We start from the raw sequence: 15,536 nt of genomic DNA, 5'->3' as shown, positions 1-15,536 counted from the left end.
ATGACACTGTTTGCTGAGATTTGGAACATTCTGGGAGGAACAGGTTTATCATGGAAAATCATGAGTTTGGTTTTAGATACTATGTTTCAGACAGTTATTGGACGGCTGAGTGGTGATGTCAGGTAGGCAGCTGGGCATAGAGCCTAAAGTTCAGGGGAGTGGTTGGGCCTGGTGACATCACTCAAGGAGCCCTGAATAGTTTGCAAAGCCATGGCTCTGATGCTTGTGTAGCTAGATGCTAAGGACGGAGCCCCTGAGCACTTCACCCTTTAGAGCCCTGGGAGAGGGCAGCTCATCAAGAGGAAAGAGTGGAATACTGCCATTACTTTCATCCTCAAGAAACATAAAGCCAATGTTTTTGACTGTCTGGCCTGTTGAAGCTTGAAAAATGGCAACTTGGCACGTGCAAAGGCCCTACGAAGTAGCCATTGCCTTGGCCTATTTGCTCTGGCTCTCAGTGAGCTTTTAAAATGCCAGCGAGCTCTGCGTTAATGGTCCGACAGCTGTGGAGACAAGATGCTGACTCCAGTTCTGCGAGGCCGCCGGCCTCCCCACTAAGGACTGCTGGGCCGAGCCACCTGAAGCCTGCGTGGGGGTTAAGGGCAGCTGCACTCCTGCCCGGAGAAACAGCTCTGCGCCATCAGATCAAACAGAGGCTCTTCCCTGCTTTGCTTGGAAGCTTGGGTATTTGTTTTCGGAGCATTAAACAGTAAGAGTCCCAGCTTAACCGACACACAGGCGCTTTATGTTTGAAAGGGATTTGGCTAGGCCTCCAGTCTCCCTCCCGGGGTTGTTGTGTGAAATCCAAGTTTGAGCCAAAAACCTTGAGACAGTCCTGCCACCATGAGCTCTTCTGCCTGGCTCTGCAGAGTGACCAGAAGTGCAGAATGGGAAGTGCCCGCCTATCCGAAGTCACCGGGTGGGCACGAGCGCCCTGGAACGAGAACTCACTACTCTACGGATTTAATTTGCTCTTTCATTCCTCACCCCTAACTTCTCAATACAACTATTCTGACCTTCTAAAAAGGCTGCTGATTTACCTCCCACTATGCTCCTCTTCCAGAGAACTCAGTTTCTCCCAATTTGTCAGCTCCCTGTTAATCCATACGCTTGGAGCAGCGATTCCCAGGCCTAGCTGAACGCTGGAATCATCTGGGGAGGCTTAAAAACTCTAAAAAGGCTTGGTCCCATCCCCAGAGATTCCAATTTCATTGTCTTCAAGTGCAGCCTGGGCATCTGGATTTTTTTTTAAAACTCCCCGGGGAACTCTAATGTGCAGCCATGATTGAGAACCACTGGCCTCCAGACCCTCGGTGTTTTCCAAATTAACCATCAGCCAACTTCATGGCTCTCCACTATCCCAAGAAAGTGAGGGATGAACTCCTCCGGGCCCTCTCCATTTCCAGGTGACACTACATCGCTGCCGTTGCCTTCAAGAGAACGAGGCCTGCTGCTTGTAATCTCCCTCCAGGGAATGCCAGATCCAGGCAAAGACAAGACTGCGCCCGGGAGATCTTGGGGGAAAGTAGGACCCTCAATAATGACAGCACGAAGGCACCTTTTTATTAATTTTTTTTTCATTTCAGGGTAGTTAAGGTACATGGTCATTTTCGTTTCAAGTGTACAATACAGTGATTCGAGAATTCTGTACATTAGTGCTCGTCATGATACGGCACCTTCTTTTAATACTGTGTTTGTCAGGTGAGAATTTGGCAATGCCAACCGGAGACTTGACTTTGGCTTCCGCTCCGGGCTTTTGCGAAAGGCGCCCTCGTCCCAGGTGCAGAAAGTCCGCTAACAATTGAGGGCGTGCCAGCACGGTTACTGAGCCGGGCCTCCCCTTCCGAGGGAGCCCACGCGGAAGGAGGTGGAAAAACAGAGGCCCTGGCAACCTGAAGTGTGTCCTGCAGACCAGGGCGTGGGCGTCGCCATCAGCCCCGAGCTTCTTAGAACTACAGTATTTTGGGCCTATCCCAGACCGCTTCAGTAATAATCTGCATTTTAATGAGATGCCCTCCGAGTAAGTAAAAGTTTGAGAAGCGCTGGTTTATCGAACTGCGGGTAGCGCAGTACACTAAATCCTACTGAATACTAGGGTTTGGCGCAGGGAGCCCCTTTTTCCTCTTCCCTGACGGGGGTCTTTTTGCAGTGAGTGGCAGAGACCCGCTGCCGGCGGGTCAACGTGCAGGACCGGGTCAGGGCGGCCCCGCCTGCCCGCCCCGCCTCCCTCCTGGTCTCTGCCCTGCGCGCGGTTGCCGTGGCAGCGCCGGACGCAGCTCGAGCAGTGGCTGCTGCGGCCTCCACCTCCTCCTCAAAGGCCTCCCCAGACCCTGGACTCCGGCTCAGCTAGCGTCTCCGCCATGCCACGGGGGAGGCGCGGAGGCCGGGTGTCCGCCCTGGAGGGCGGCCCGGAGGAAGAAGCGCTCCCGGCGGCGGCCGCTGTGCCCTCGGCGCTGTGGGCGTCCCAGCTACAGCCGGAGGCGGCCGCCGGGCAGATTCTGCTTCGGGGCATCTTCGAGATCGGGAGGAGCAGCTGCGACGTGGTGCTGAGCGAGCGGGCCCTGAGGTGGTGGCCCATCCAACCCGAGCGCCCCGCGGGTGAGTGGTCCCGGCCCCTTCGCCTCCAGCTGCGCCTCCACCCTCTCCTCCTCCTCCACCTTCCGCCCCGGCGCTGCCGCTCGCTTCTCCCCAAGCTCCTCCTCTCCCAGCGTCTCGACGCCACCGCCCCCTCCTTCCCAATTGCCGAGAACCTTATCTACCCCCAGGGGCCTCGCGCTGCCTGCCTTCCCGCCTCCGGGTGCGTTCCCTGGAGCAGAGTCACACTCAGCTTCTGTTTCGCGACGCAGAAGGAAAGAACTGAGGCCCAGAGGGGCGGTGTTTTCCAAACTGCGGGAAGGTCCTCGCCTTCCCTCCAAGTTTGGGTTGTGATTTGTCGGCTTCTGCCGGGACGCTGAAAAGTATAAGCCTTTTACAGAGTACTCACCACGTGCGTTCCGAATCCACCTCTCATTTTGCTGACTTCTGAAAACTTAACTCCCCCCACCCCCCGCTTTTGGACTCTCTGGACTTCTCCTTCCCTCGCATTCCTTGCCATTGTCTAGAATCAAGGGTTCTAAGGCTTAGTCTAGAAACTGTTGATCTGGAATGTTAACTGTAAAATCCTCCCCGTGCTGCTTACTTGCATTTGCCATTTCTGGAGTTATTTAGAAATGTTAGCGCCATATGTACAATAGAACTCTTTCAAGTCTTAGTCTAGAGATGATTTCTTGAAAATCTTGGGACGTGACACTGTCTCTCCTCGCTGAATACCAGCTTAAGAGAACTAAAAATAATGTCTTCCTGGGTTCAAAACCAGCCACCCGGTACTAGTATTATAGAAACCTGTTTTCAAGTGTCTCGTGCAGAAAGCTAACGAAATGCAGCTGACTCCTCAGGGACTCCGCCCTGGCTGAGTGTGAGTTCGTCTCAGCGGCATCCGCCATGCGCGCTCACTTATACTGTAATTAACATGTTTTCAGGTGTTTTTGAAAACCAAGGTAGGCTATTGAAGCTGTGAGTTAAAAGCTAAGGATACGGACGTAGAAATCTGTTAAGTTTTTAAGTCCGTTTGAATTTGGGAGGCTATAGAAATTATATGGAGTTAGCCTTACAAGAGCCAGTTTGACCTGCAGTGAAGGTGAAATAGTGCAGAATTAAAGTGAGACCTTGCTCGCTGAGAGAGCATGCAGACTGGTGTTGCAGTGCCAGGACACAAAAAGGCAAATAATGACACGAGGAAGGAAATGTTTTAAATTGAGTGGGGATGGAGGAAAAGTAGGCTTACTTACTGTTCTGGAAGTAGAGTTTAAAAACTAAAGGTTGAAAGGTTTTTTTGTATTTTTTTTTTAATTTTGCTCTAAAACCCCCTTTCTTTCATCCAGGTGTATTCCTTTTTTCTTAACATCTAGTGTGCAAACCTCTTTAGGCCCTTAAAATTGGAAGTTCAGAATCCTAGCAGCTTCATAAGAACTTCTATTTATAGTAGAAACGGGTGTTTTACTTGGTACCTTTTCTTCTCCCACTCAGTTTACTAAGAGATAAGTTCAAATGTGAGAAAGAATCTCCGATGTGGAATTAGTTGAGATGGGCGTGCTGAAACACCAATGAAATTGGTCCAGATAATAGAGGAAGAGATATATCAAGGTTCCCATGCTTGGGAGGCCATGGCGTGGAAAGATGTGGTGGGGGAGACCATGTCCACTGCTCCTTGTCCAGTGACTGGCTATTCCAGGAAAGGGTGGGGTGGGGTGGGGTCACTGGGCATTATTAGATCATACATAGAAAACAGTTGCAGGACTACTCAGTTTTTAAAACCTCACAATGCCTTTGTAGTTTTTAAAAGTAGATCTTTTTTAGAGCAGTTTTAAGAGCAGATATTTTAAGATATTTTAAGAGCTCTACCTCCTGCAAAATTGAGCAGGAGGTAGAGATTTCCCATATGTCCTCTGCCCCCCCCACATTCACAGCTTCCCCCCTTATCCATATTCCTCAGTGTGGTACATTTGTTACAGTTCATGAACCTACAGGAACCCATCATTGCCCAGAGAACCCATAGTGTACATTAGGGTTCGCTCTCGATGTTGTGCATTCAGTGGGTTTTGACAAATTTATAATGTGTGTCTTCGGGTTCTCCAGAGAAATGGAAAACTTTGGCTATAGTGTTGAGGAGATCTCCTGTGGGATCATGGAGGCTGAGCTGTGCCACTGTATGCCATCTGCAAGCTGGAGAACGAGGAAAGCCAGTGGTAGAATTCAGGTCAAATCTGAAGGCCTGAGAAGCAGGGGAGCTGAGGGTGTAACTCTCAGACTAGATCTAGATGGCGGGGGAAGATGTTCAGAACATCTGTTTTACTGTCAGTACCTTGAAGAGTGACGCATAAACAATTGTTGAATGAATTTGCTAACTGGTCTCATGAACTTTAGTTTTGCCTATTGCATTGTACCATTTATTACACTGCTACTTAACAGTGAGTTTTCATCACCTGCAGGAGTATCCCCTCCATTTTTGTTAAAAGTATAGGAACTCTCCAAAAAAAAATTCTTAAGCTAGTGTTGACCTACTGCTCCACTGTGGGTGTCTTGGCTAGAAGGTTCCGTCCTGCTCCGATGCAGGGTGGTAAGCATACCAAGGCATAGACTGACCAGGATGCCACCATTACAATGTAAAGTATGTGCACAAAAAGGCATCATCTTTTCAGAAAATGTTGCTGATTATCTGGATTGTTACCTAATGATTCTATTATTGGAATTTAAAAATTTGGCCATTTTACTTGTGGAATCATGAGTTTATTCATGTGAATATAAACTAATTACCCAGTTAGCTATGACCTAGGAAGGAACAAAATCCTGAATAAAGGGAAGAGGGATCAGGTGAGTTCTGAGGCCAGATAAGTCTAGGTTATGGGACCCTGTCTAGGCAAAGCAGATTAAGGGTAGTGCCACAGTGTGGGCAGCCGCAACACAGTGTCTGGAACTGGGGGAGGGGGGGAAGGGGTCAGAAACTAAGAGTGCACAGGAAAGGGAACATGGGCAGATGTGTTAGACAAATTTGTGTATTTTATAACAGCCCTTCACTTGTGCTGTTGCTGGGTCTGATATATTCAGAGTTCAAGGTTTTCAAAAGCATCACCGATTGCCTGTTGGCATTGTTCTAAATCTCAGTCCATTACAAACTTCTAGGCATGTTTGCTTAGCAAGTAGTAAGCTTTTTTTTTAATTTTTAAAATAATTTTTATTTTGTTATATTAGTCACCATACAGTACATCCCCAGTGCAAGTAGTAAGCTTTTACTTGAAATGTTCAATTAAAGCAGAAGCTATAAGCATTTTTGTGCATTCCCCAAAGCCGGATCTGCCTGCTTCCTGTGTGACCGGGTGGATCATGTTTTACCATACTAGAAAAGCTACTGGTGGGGAGAGTTAGTAATGGGTAGGATTAGGCTGCATTAAGCTCAGATTTTTAATAGAGTTAAGAATGATCAACTTAGGAATTTCTGTGACAGGAATACCCAATGCCCACAAATCTCTCTGCCTTTTCACGCTGGAAACGTCACCATTTACTAATGGGTAGCACCCTGATGTCTGAAAACCATGATGGGATCTTTCATAGGCTCCCTGCTCCAGTGGTATGTCCTCTCCTGCCTGGTGTAGGAACATTTTCAGGAGTGGGCACCAACGGGCCTGCCGTCTTGTCTCTGTGACTTACGGGACTGTACCTGACTTGGGGCAAGTGATTTCACCCCACTTAGTTTCTTCGCCTGCAGGATGAGACCTTTACATGACTGTTGACCCTTGAACAACTTGACTTGGAACAGCACAGCTCTACTTACACACGAGGTGTTCTGTGTTTTTGTTTTTGATAAATGCGGTACAGTAGTATAAATGTTAAGAATCTTAAAAGAATTTTTTCCTATAGCTTACTTTATTGTAAGAATACAGTATATAATACATTTAACACACAAAGTATGTGTCAATTGACATCATGTTATTGGGAAGGTTGCTGGTCAACAGTAGGCTATTAAGTTTTGGGTGAGTCAAGAGTTACATGTGGATTTTTGACTGCACGTGGGTCTGCACCCCCAACCCCTGCATTATTTGTCAACTGTATATAATCATCGAAAATCATCAGCTCTGAAGTTGCTTTTTAAAGAACATCCCTATTTTCGTAGACTTCAGGTGTTAGGACATCATAAATAAGTCTCAGGTTTGAATGATCAGTGGGGTCCACCGCCTGGTGCCTGGGGAGGAGTTGAATCTTACAGCAGGCGCTGCTCAACCCTCACGAATTTCTAATTAGAAGAAACACGTGGGAAGTAAAGGCCCCTTCTTACCCTTCTCCAGCTTCAGGGCATAGTGGCGAGAGGTGGACGGTCATCTTAGCCCCGGCCCTGTCTTTGGAAAGGAAGACACCATTTTCTGATGGAAAAATGTTGGTCAAGGCAAGTCATCAGCGCATTTTTTTATGATGAACAAAAGGACTAGCTTATCCTTGATTTCATTTACGGTATCTTTTAAGCAAATTCGAGGGCAAGGGCTTTATAATATGTCTGATTAGCATCTGAATATTATGTTTTAAATGTGGGAGAAATGAGAGTTTCAAATCTTAGAGTTTAAAGTTCTCTATTTCTCATCGACTAACTACTTCAGGTTACAAAATTTCATGATCTGTTTTACCAAAGGGTTATTCCTACCCCAACTCTGAGCTAAGTTGAATTAGAGCAGTAATCAGAAAATGTGAGAAAGCTGGGCTTCAAAATAAGGTTTGGAAAGTGTTTCTTTTATGAGCATTAAAATGATTAGCTTTACATATATAAACATTTGCTGGAAACTTACCGATGCGAAAAGTAATGTGGAAAAATGTGAAAATGAGAAAAAATAATTTAAAAACAACAAGAGTTAATGGTTGTTTGGGACTTAGCAGGGCCGAGCTGGGTGCAGTCTAAGTATTAATCTGGCTAGGCTGTTTGGGAACAGATGTACGTGAAACGGATCCCAGTCTTCTGTTGTGTATATCCAAAGTGAGACATCTGTCAGTGGACCTTGTGGTCAGAAATAATGGAAGCAGGGGTTAAACCCCAAAATGACCTGTTGTGTGAATTATTGAAGGATTAATTACTCAGTAAAACAGACTTTGATTTATGAGTCTACATATTAAGAAAATACTTCTTTTAAAAAATGGTCAGTTTGTTCCTAAGATGTCAAATTTGGAGGAATTTTAAAAAGATGGTATGAAAAATCAAGTTCACTAAGGAACTGCATGGACTGTTGATGAAGATTTTTTAAATGCTTTGAAAGGTCTGTTAACCTATTATGTAAATATTAAATAGTCCTACTGTATAAAGGCTTCTCATTAAAGTAAGTTGGTCCACACAGAAAAACAAATGTAGAGTCAATCTCTAAAGCACGACTGTTGAATTGAACTTTCTATAGTGATGGGATATTCTGTGTCTGAACTATCCAGTACCATTGTCACCAGCCACACATGGCTAGTACACTTGAAATGTGGCTAGTGTGGCTGAGTAACTGAATTTTTAATTCTAATTAAAATTAATAGCCACAAATGGCTAGTGGTGATTACATTGGATAATGGGGCTCTAATGCATCCAGAGTTGAAATTATTGATTTCCTTTATTCCTAAGGGGTCAGTTTTAATATTTACTTCTCTAGGAAGGTACGGTTTTCAGATCTTCATGTAGAACTGACATGCTCCCGCAACCTGAGCTGCCAATTTAAAGACAAAGCCACTGAGTCCGGAGATAGCAAAGTCCTTTAACATATTTTGTGATTAAAAAAAAAAAAAAGCTTTTGTTATTGCAAAGTAATGGGTTGATGGTAAAGTTGAAATCTGGTCTATAAAAAATGACCTCATGGTCATTGTGATTTACTTGAACTGAGATTTGGCAAACTTAATCTGTTTCTTACTATAGAAATAGTATATAAGAAATAACTGTCCTAGCCTGTGTACCCCAACTCCCTGAGAGTCTCTGTATTAATGTTACTCCTCAACCATGAGGCACCTTCTGAAGGCAAGTACTTTTAGAACCTTGATCTACTCTTGTGTCCCCCTTCCTTTCGCCCTCCCCCACATGGGGATCTTTGGGGCTGGAATTGGCACATAGATATCTTCCTAGAAGTGGGGAACAGTACTTGTGCTGAAGCCAAGGGACTTAGAGTCCAATGTCTGGATCAAGGTCAGTAAACCCAAGAGGTGGATCCAACTGGGACTGTGTGAAGCAGGAGGACCTGAAGTGAGTTGCAGAAGTTTAAGCATGAAGCTGAAGAATCAAAGAGCCATGGTGGCAGATAATGGGATTGATGGGCAGGCTGGATACACAGGAGGGTGCTATCGGCCTGGACTGGGCATTTTTGTGCTCTCTCTAACTTGGGAAAATGGACCATCCTTGTCGAAAGGGCTAGGGAGTGTAGTAGACATAATTCACTGTGATCTCAGTACTGCAGTACTCATGCTGAACTTTATTGTCTATCCTGCTGAGCCTGTTACTTGACTAGGTCATTAGATTAAATTTCAAATATTGACAGATCTACAAACATGGGCTTCTAGAAGTCTTACATCTGACCATATCCTCCCCGAGGTTTAGAAGAGCCGTGCCAAAGATGGGCGTGTCATACGTGCTGGGCAAGTGGTATCTGGTTGTATGTGTAAAGAGGGGATTCTTAGTGGCCATAGCTCCTCACATGCTCTTAAGTTTTCCAAAATCAGTATGTGATGAAAGAGGTAAAAGGAAAGAGAGATAAATGGAGTGCGAAGGGAATTCAATTTTCTGCTAACTTTTGGCGTATGAACCAGAAGTTGAGGATTTCGGCGTGGTAAATGGCTGACTCAAGAAGTGGGGAGGCAGGCAGGTATGCATACCAAAAAAAAAAAAAAAAGAAAAACAAATTGGCATACTGCTATGGACTTATGGTAAGCCTAAAGATAAGTCTAAAATAATATACCAGCTGGCATCAGGGAATTCCTATGTACATTCCAGGATTTTAATCAGAAACAGTGTTCTGGGAACTGCTACACAACAGTGTCCAGTGTTTGACTGAAAACACTGAACGTTTATTGATGTTTACTCTGCCGAGTCCCGTGCCAAGTATCTTCTCTTGTTTAATCTTCCCAGCAAGATTATGTAGTCTAGGTAGGATTTTTATCCCTAGGGCCCAGAGATGTTAAATAACTTGTCCAAGGTCATACTAGCAATGGAGTGCAAAGCCCAGCATTCTGATGGGTGAGCCCATCCCGGGCCGTTAGGTTCTGCTGCTTCCTGGATCAAGCAAACAGGGACCCCCCAGTGCCGTCAGGAGTCTGCCTTGTGTGTGAGTGAGCGCCATGCCCCAACAAAAACACAAAACTTTTTAATACAGTAATATCCTCAGATTTCTTTCAGGCCTTTAAGACCATTCTACCGTGGAGATCACTTCCTTCCCCGGGTACTTCCATTTCTGAGTACATGATGAAAGAGAAATGGGAATTTTTATAGTAAAAAACATCAACAAACCCCCGGTATTTTATTATCAAAAACCTCAAACATAGCCAAATGTAGGAAGAATAATAGAAGCCTTCTTCTACAACCCAGTGAAGGGCGAGGCTCTATGTAACACATTGGACTTGAAATTGTTTAAACTCAGTCCTGTTTCATCTGTGCCTTGGCTCTCTCCCTTATTTCTACAGAATAGTTGGAAGCAATTCCTAGACCTTCTAAATTGCATCTATAAACATCACAGCGTGTATCTCTGGGAGATGAGGATTTAAAAAATAGGCATAATATCATCACAAAACTACTGTTCCGATTTAAAATAATCCCCTATATCCTTAAATATCCAGTCAGTGTTCATTGTCTCCTGATTGTTCCTCTCTCAAAAGAAATCAACATGGGGAAATAAGGTCCATTTTGCAGTTGGTTGCTGGGTTTTTAATATTTTTTAATCCATAGATTCCTCTTTTTTTTTTTCTTGCAAATTTTTTTTTTTCCCGAACAAACTGAGTTTGTCTGGCCTGTTGTTTCCCATAGGAATATGGGAAGTTTACTGGGGGCACGTGTCTGTGAAAGATAAAAGTAGGGGGAGACCGATCAGGAGGGATACCCTTGTGACTTTGAGGCCAATCTGACACCTGTAAAGGTGGGGCTAAAGCAGGCGGGGACAGGGAGAGCCTCAGCCCACGATGCATGTCTGGTCAAGTCTTTGCTGAGATCTGGGGGAAAAGACTGCCCTTTAGGAATCCCGCCTTGGGCAGAAATGGCCAAACCTCAGCTGTGTTTAGTCATGGGAATAGCGTGACCTCCGCAATAAAGTCGAGGTGGAGCCTGAAGGGACCAACAGCTGGAGGTCATCAGCTAAGTGCCCTCCTTGCTGCAGAAAGGAAAGTTCTTCCTCAAAAGGAGATGACAGCAGCCATAGTGACGAATGAGCTTTATTATGGTGGTTATGAACTTAGGTATTTAAACATCTGAAATAGGTTTCAGTTTACAGCAATGCCAGTTCTTACTAATTCTCAAATTGTCCTAATCCTGGCGTTTTGGTTGAATGGGAACCCCTCCAAGTTGACTTCTAAGTCCCTTTGACATTCCCTCAGCTGTCTCTGGTCGTTTCCTTGCTCTCCGGGATGGCATGTCATGCCTCAGACATGGCACCAGCCTGATCATCACGGAAGCTTAGTTTTATTGGGTAGTGGTATTTAGAGACCACAATTTGAGCACCAGTTGTGCTCGTTGCCAATATTTCCCTTATATGGGCCTATTTTCCGTTTTTTTCAGAAAACAGAGCTAGGAAGTATGTATTTTTCTTCTAAACAAGAAAATGCGTCGTGGAATTACACTTTCAGTTTAAGTTCAGGACTAAAAGGTTTTTGCTTTATCTCCTTTCTGCTATCCTTAAAATTCTGATTTTTAACTGCGACAATATCCTTGCTCATTTTATGTTATAACACCTGTAAATCACAGAATAATAACACCAATGCCACCATTAACAGTATAACTTCTGAAAGCAATTTAAGATCATTCTGTAACTTTTTGTTGTTGCTTTTAGAGTATCTACCACTCAGGGTATATGCTATGTGTGGTCAAATTACTGTGTTTTAAAGGCACTCAAAATTATTCCTATCTGTGATAGTCTATCCTCAACTCAATGCGCAGAATTATCTGTTTAATTTTATTTTTAATTTTGGGTGTTTTTTAAAATCAATTTTGTTTTGTAATTATGTAAAAATATTTATAGGGTTCCAGAGTCAGACCTACTAAACAAACTATATTCTGGGAAGTGTAACTTTTTATCTGTGTCCTTTCTATACTTTTTCTTCCTTCCTATTATAGGTAAGCTTATTTGTCTTTTCAAATATTTGGCTAATTCATTTGAAAGTATAAGCGAGCATGTGTATATATGTGTGCATGTGTGTGTGTGTGTGTGTGTGTGTACAGGTTTGCTTATATGTATATATATTCTCCTTACCCAACCACTACCTACTTTCTTAAATGCATGGGAGCCTGCCGTATTTTTTCCACTTCGATTTCTTTTTAAATTAACAATATACCTGGCATATCGCTCTATAGTGAGAGTCCACGTTTGCTTTTCTATCTGCACAGTCATCTCTGTACTGTAGGTTATTGAACCAGCTCTCCATTGAAGGATTTGAGTAGTTTCTAGTCCTTTTTGTTACTGAAAATAGTGGTGTAATGAAAAACCTTATGTGTCCTTTTGTATTTTTTTCAGTATATTTTTGGAATAGATTCCTGCTGACTCAAAGAATAAATACTTATGTAATTTTTCATAGCTTTTATTTTTGAAAGCAGTTTTAGGTTCACAGGAAAATTAAGCAGAAGGTGCAAAGATGTCCCATGTACTCCCTGACTGCTTATCTAGTTTTGCTTAATATTTCCAAATTACCTCATACTGTTTTGCCTTTTTATCATTGTATGAGGGCACCTGTTTCTGTGAAGTTTCTTCAAAAGAGCATATTGTCAAAGTTTTAAAAAAACCCTATCTGATAGATGAGAAATTGTATTTCTCTATTGTTTTAGATTCTGTTTTTCTCATTAAATCATTCATGCTTTTATCTTATTTCTCCCAACATTAGGGAGCACATATTACGTTCTGGCTTTTCTGAGAGATGCTGTAATCAATTTGACACGATTTCTGCTTCCAAGTATTCACAGTCTGTAGGGAGACTTATTGGCAAAATTATTAGTGACCTATTTTATGTGCAGTTGAGATACAACAGGGCATTATAAACATACATGGAAGTGATAACTTTTAGTTACAACAGAGAAAATCATTTTGTTGGGATGGGCAGAGGAGGAGGTCAGGGAAAGCTACAGAGGGATGTGAGGGTAAACTTGAAAGTATGACTAGGAATTGGCAACACAAGGGAGTAAGAAAACCATTCTACGAAAACAATAATTTTTTGGGAAAAAAATCTCAGGAGAGAATGCTTTGACCTATTTGGAAAATCAGCGTAGGGTGTAAAGAGCGTGTATGTAAATGAGGGAGAGGATGGTGTTTTGTGATAAGTCAGTAGTTTGTATAGGGCCTTGAATGTCATGCTAGGAAGTTGGTGTCTCACCCTAAGAGTTGAGTAAGGGGTAGCAAAGTCTGAATGTCAGAGGATATCAAGTGTTTTTTTTTTTTTTTTTTTAAAGCAAGTGAGTTTGGGTTTTGAGAAGGCAGTCATCGCACCAGGATGGATTAATAATGGGCTCCACAATGAAGAGCCCATTGCAGTGGCCTGTATGCTTAGTAGGAGATCCAGGAGACCGTGTGTCTGTGGCAGGGGAGATGGAGAGGGGAAGCCAGATGAAGGGATATTGGCAGAGACAGAATTTGGAGGATGTGGCCTTGAGGGTAGGGGAAGAAACAATGATGCCAAGATTTTTAATGTGTATGATGGAATGGATAGTGGACACTGCTAAAATTCTGAGAATAGCAAAATGAGAAAGTATCTTACTTGAAATGCATCGTACCATGCATCAGATATGCCAGTGACTAGCAAAACGTCCAAACAGAAGGGAAATTGAAAGCTTGACAAATGTATAAGCTGGAGAAATGGCTCCTGAAGGACTGTAAGCTGAACCCTATAAAATTCAGATCTGTGTTTTTCATGAGCCTTGGGCTGTCTCCTGTGTGCTGTTTCTTACTAAGTTGAGGCTACTTTAAGAAAAGAAATTAAAGCTATTTTTGGAAAACATTAAATATTGGAAATAAAGTTATGATTTTTGTACAGCCATATTTAGGTATTACTGAAATTTTAAAAATCAATGAAATTATTTTAAACACATCAATTTTTACATATAGAAAAATTTTATGTATCATTTTAAACTCAGAAAAAATTCATTTCCTAAAATCAGTTTTTTTGTTTAATACAAATAATATCCTAAATTTTTTAAGTGTACTGAACGTTACACATAATTCAAAGTACTTTCTATGTCCATCTGTGCAGAAAGAATTAGACCAATAAAATTGAGCAATTGTTGACATGTATTGTTTCCTCATTTTAGGCATGTTTTCATGTATCAAAAGTGTAAAGGGAAGATAGTGTATGTTTTGTTGTCGTTATATAGATAGAAACTTATTATATTTAAAATCTTGAATGTAATGCATTTTTAAAGTCCCATTCATAACCCACTTATTTTAGATAATTTAAATACTTAGGGTAAACGAAAAAATATACATTTTTATCATAGGATTTGATTTGTAATAAGTTCTTACTTTAAAAATAGAAATTTTTCTGTAAAAATCCTATTTCCATTTCTTAGAATTAGCATTTTTCATATTTGGGGGAAAATGTCTTGGTATTCTAGCTTCTGAATTAAAGACAAATCAATCATTTTCCAGGTTGTTTGAATGTTTTACACTGGGGTCAAACCTACACTGTCACTGGCTTCGAGCCTTGGAAATATCTTAAGGGTGAACCTAATTTTACCCAAACCGTCTTGATACTTGAACACTTTGTTAGGTGCGTGCCAGACTCATTTTTCCATGCAGAAGCACTGGATGCAAAATACATTGGATGCAATTCAATGCAAAATGCATTGAAATTCTAAGGGCTTTTTCAAATGTAACTCTCCTACAGTATAATGTGAATCCCAACAATGAATGGAGAAAGTTGTGGAATGCCTTTCGGCTTTGACTTTTCAAAGACCTTTAGTCAGTAACCATTAGCATCCATTGTGTACACCATACACTTTGGGCTGATATGACTAGTTCCAAAGAACTATCCTAGAAGATCTCAGACTTCCGAGGTTGAAGCTGATAACACACTTACTAAATTATTTGCAGCTTTCCATTTTAGTAATGGCCTAGCAGTTACCAGTTACTCACATACTGAGTATAGGACACCAGGCTGAACCATGGATTTGAATGGAAGAATTCCTGTTCATATCCTAAACTAATCAAGTATTACCATTAGCTTTGAAAACAACCGCTATCTTCACCATTATTCTTAGGTAGCGTGAAGAAATCAGAAAACCCATGTCGGAGTCTCCTATAAAAACTTTAATGTTCTTATTTGGTTAATATTCTGCCTTTGTAAGAGTCTCCATAAAATCAGTTAAATGCAAACTCTGAAAATTCAACATGCGGTCTCTCATCTTCAGTTTACTGTTAAACAATACTATGCCCTGGATATAACCTTCTAATTTCATGTTTTCACCGTAGTGAGAGCACTGGTCATTACTGCTGCCGCCGATGCTCTTTTGTCTGTACATACTGTTGCAACATAATGTGTTGTGCACTTGATACGGATATTACCATATTGCCATAAGGAGCTGCTATTATTTTAGACACCAACTGATTCCATGATAGTGTCAGATTTCTTTAACATATGCTTATGTTTTTGTACAAATGACCTCAAGAAACATCTGCTAGTTTTGTGGTGGTATCTACTGTTTCTTTTTTAGAATTTGACCTGTCAGTCACTTTTTAATGTGAATCTACAGTATTTCATTAGAGTAGGCTCACTGTCTGGGTTTTTTATGCTGTTGACATTAATTAATAACATCT

At 42.3% G+C, this 15,536-nt stretch overlaps 1 protein-coding gene across 1 annotated transcript in view; it reads left to right on the top strand.

Moving 5' to 3' along the window:
• The first annotated feature begins 2,260 nt into the window (after positions 1-2,260).
• The window catches only part of CERKL (CERK like autophagy regulator), a 117,555-nt gene continuing 104,279 nt past the window's right edge, over positions 2,261-15,536 (top strand). The window contains exon 1 of the mRNA XM_045806247.2: positions 2,261-2,598. Coding sequence (XP_045662203.1) covers positions 2,361-2,598 — 238 coding nt within the window. The 5' untranslated portion in view covers positions 2,261-2,360. The remainder of the gene's footprint in view (positions 2,599-15,536) is intronic.

Source organism: Ursus americanus, chromosome 1 (assembly GCF_024610735.1).
Source record: "Ursus americanus isolate L20-20 chromosome 1, mUrsAme1.1.p, whole genome shotgun sequence".
Lineage (NCBI taxonomy): Eukaryota > Metazoa > Chordata > Mammalia > Carnivora > Ursidae > Ursus > Ursus americanus.
This window is presented reverse-complemented; position numbering and strand designations above follow the sequence as displayed.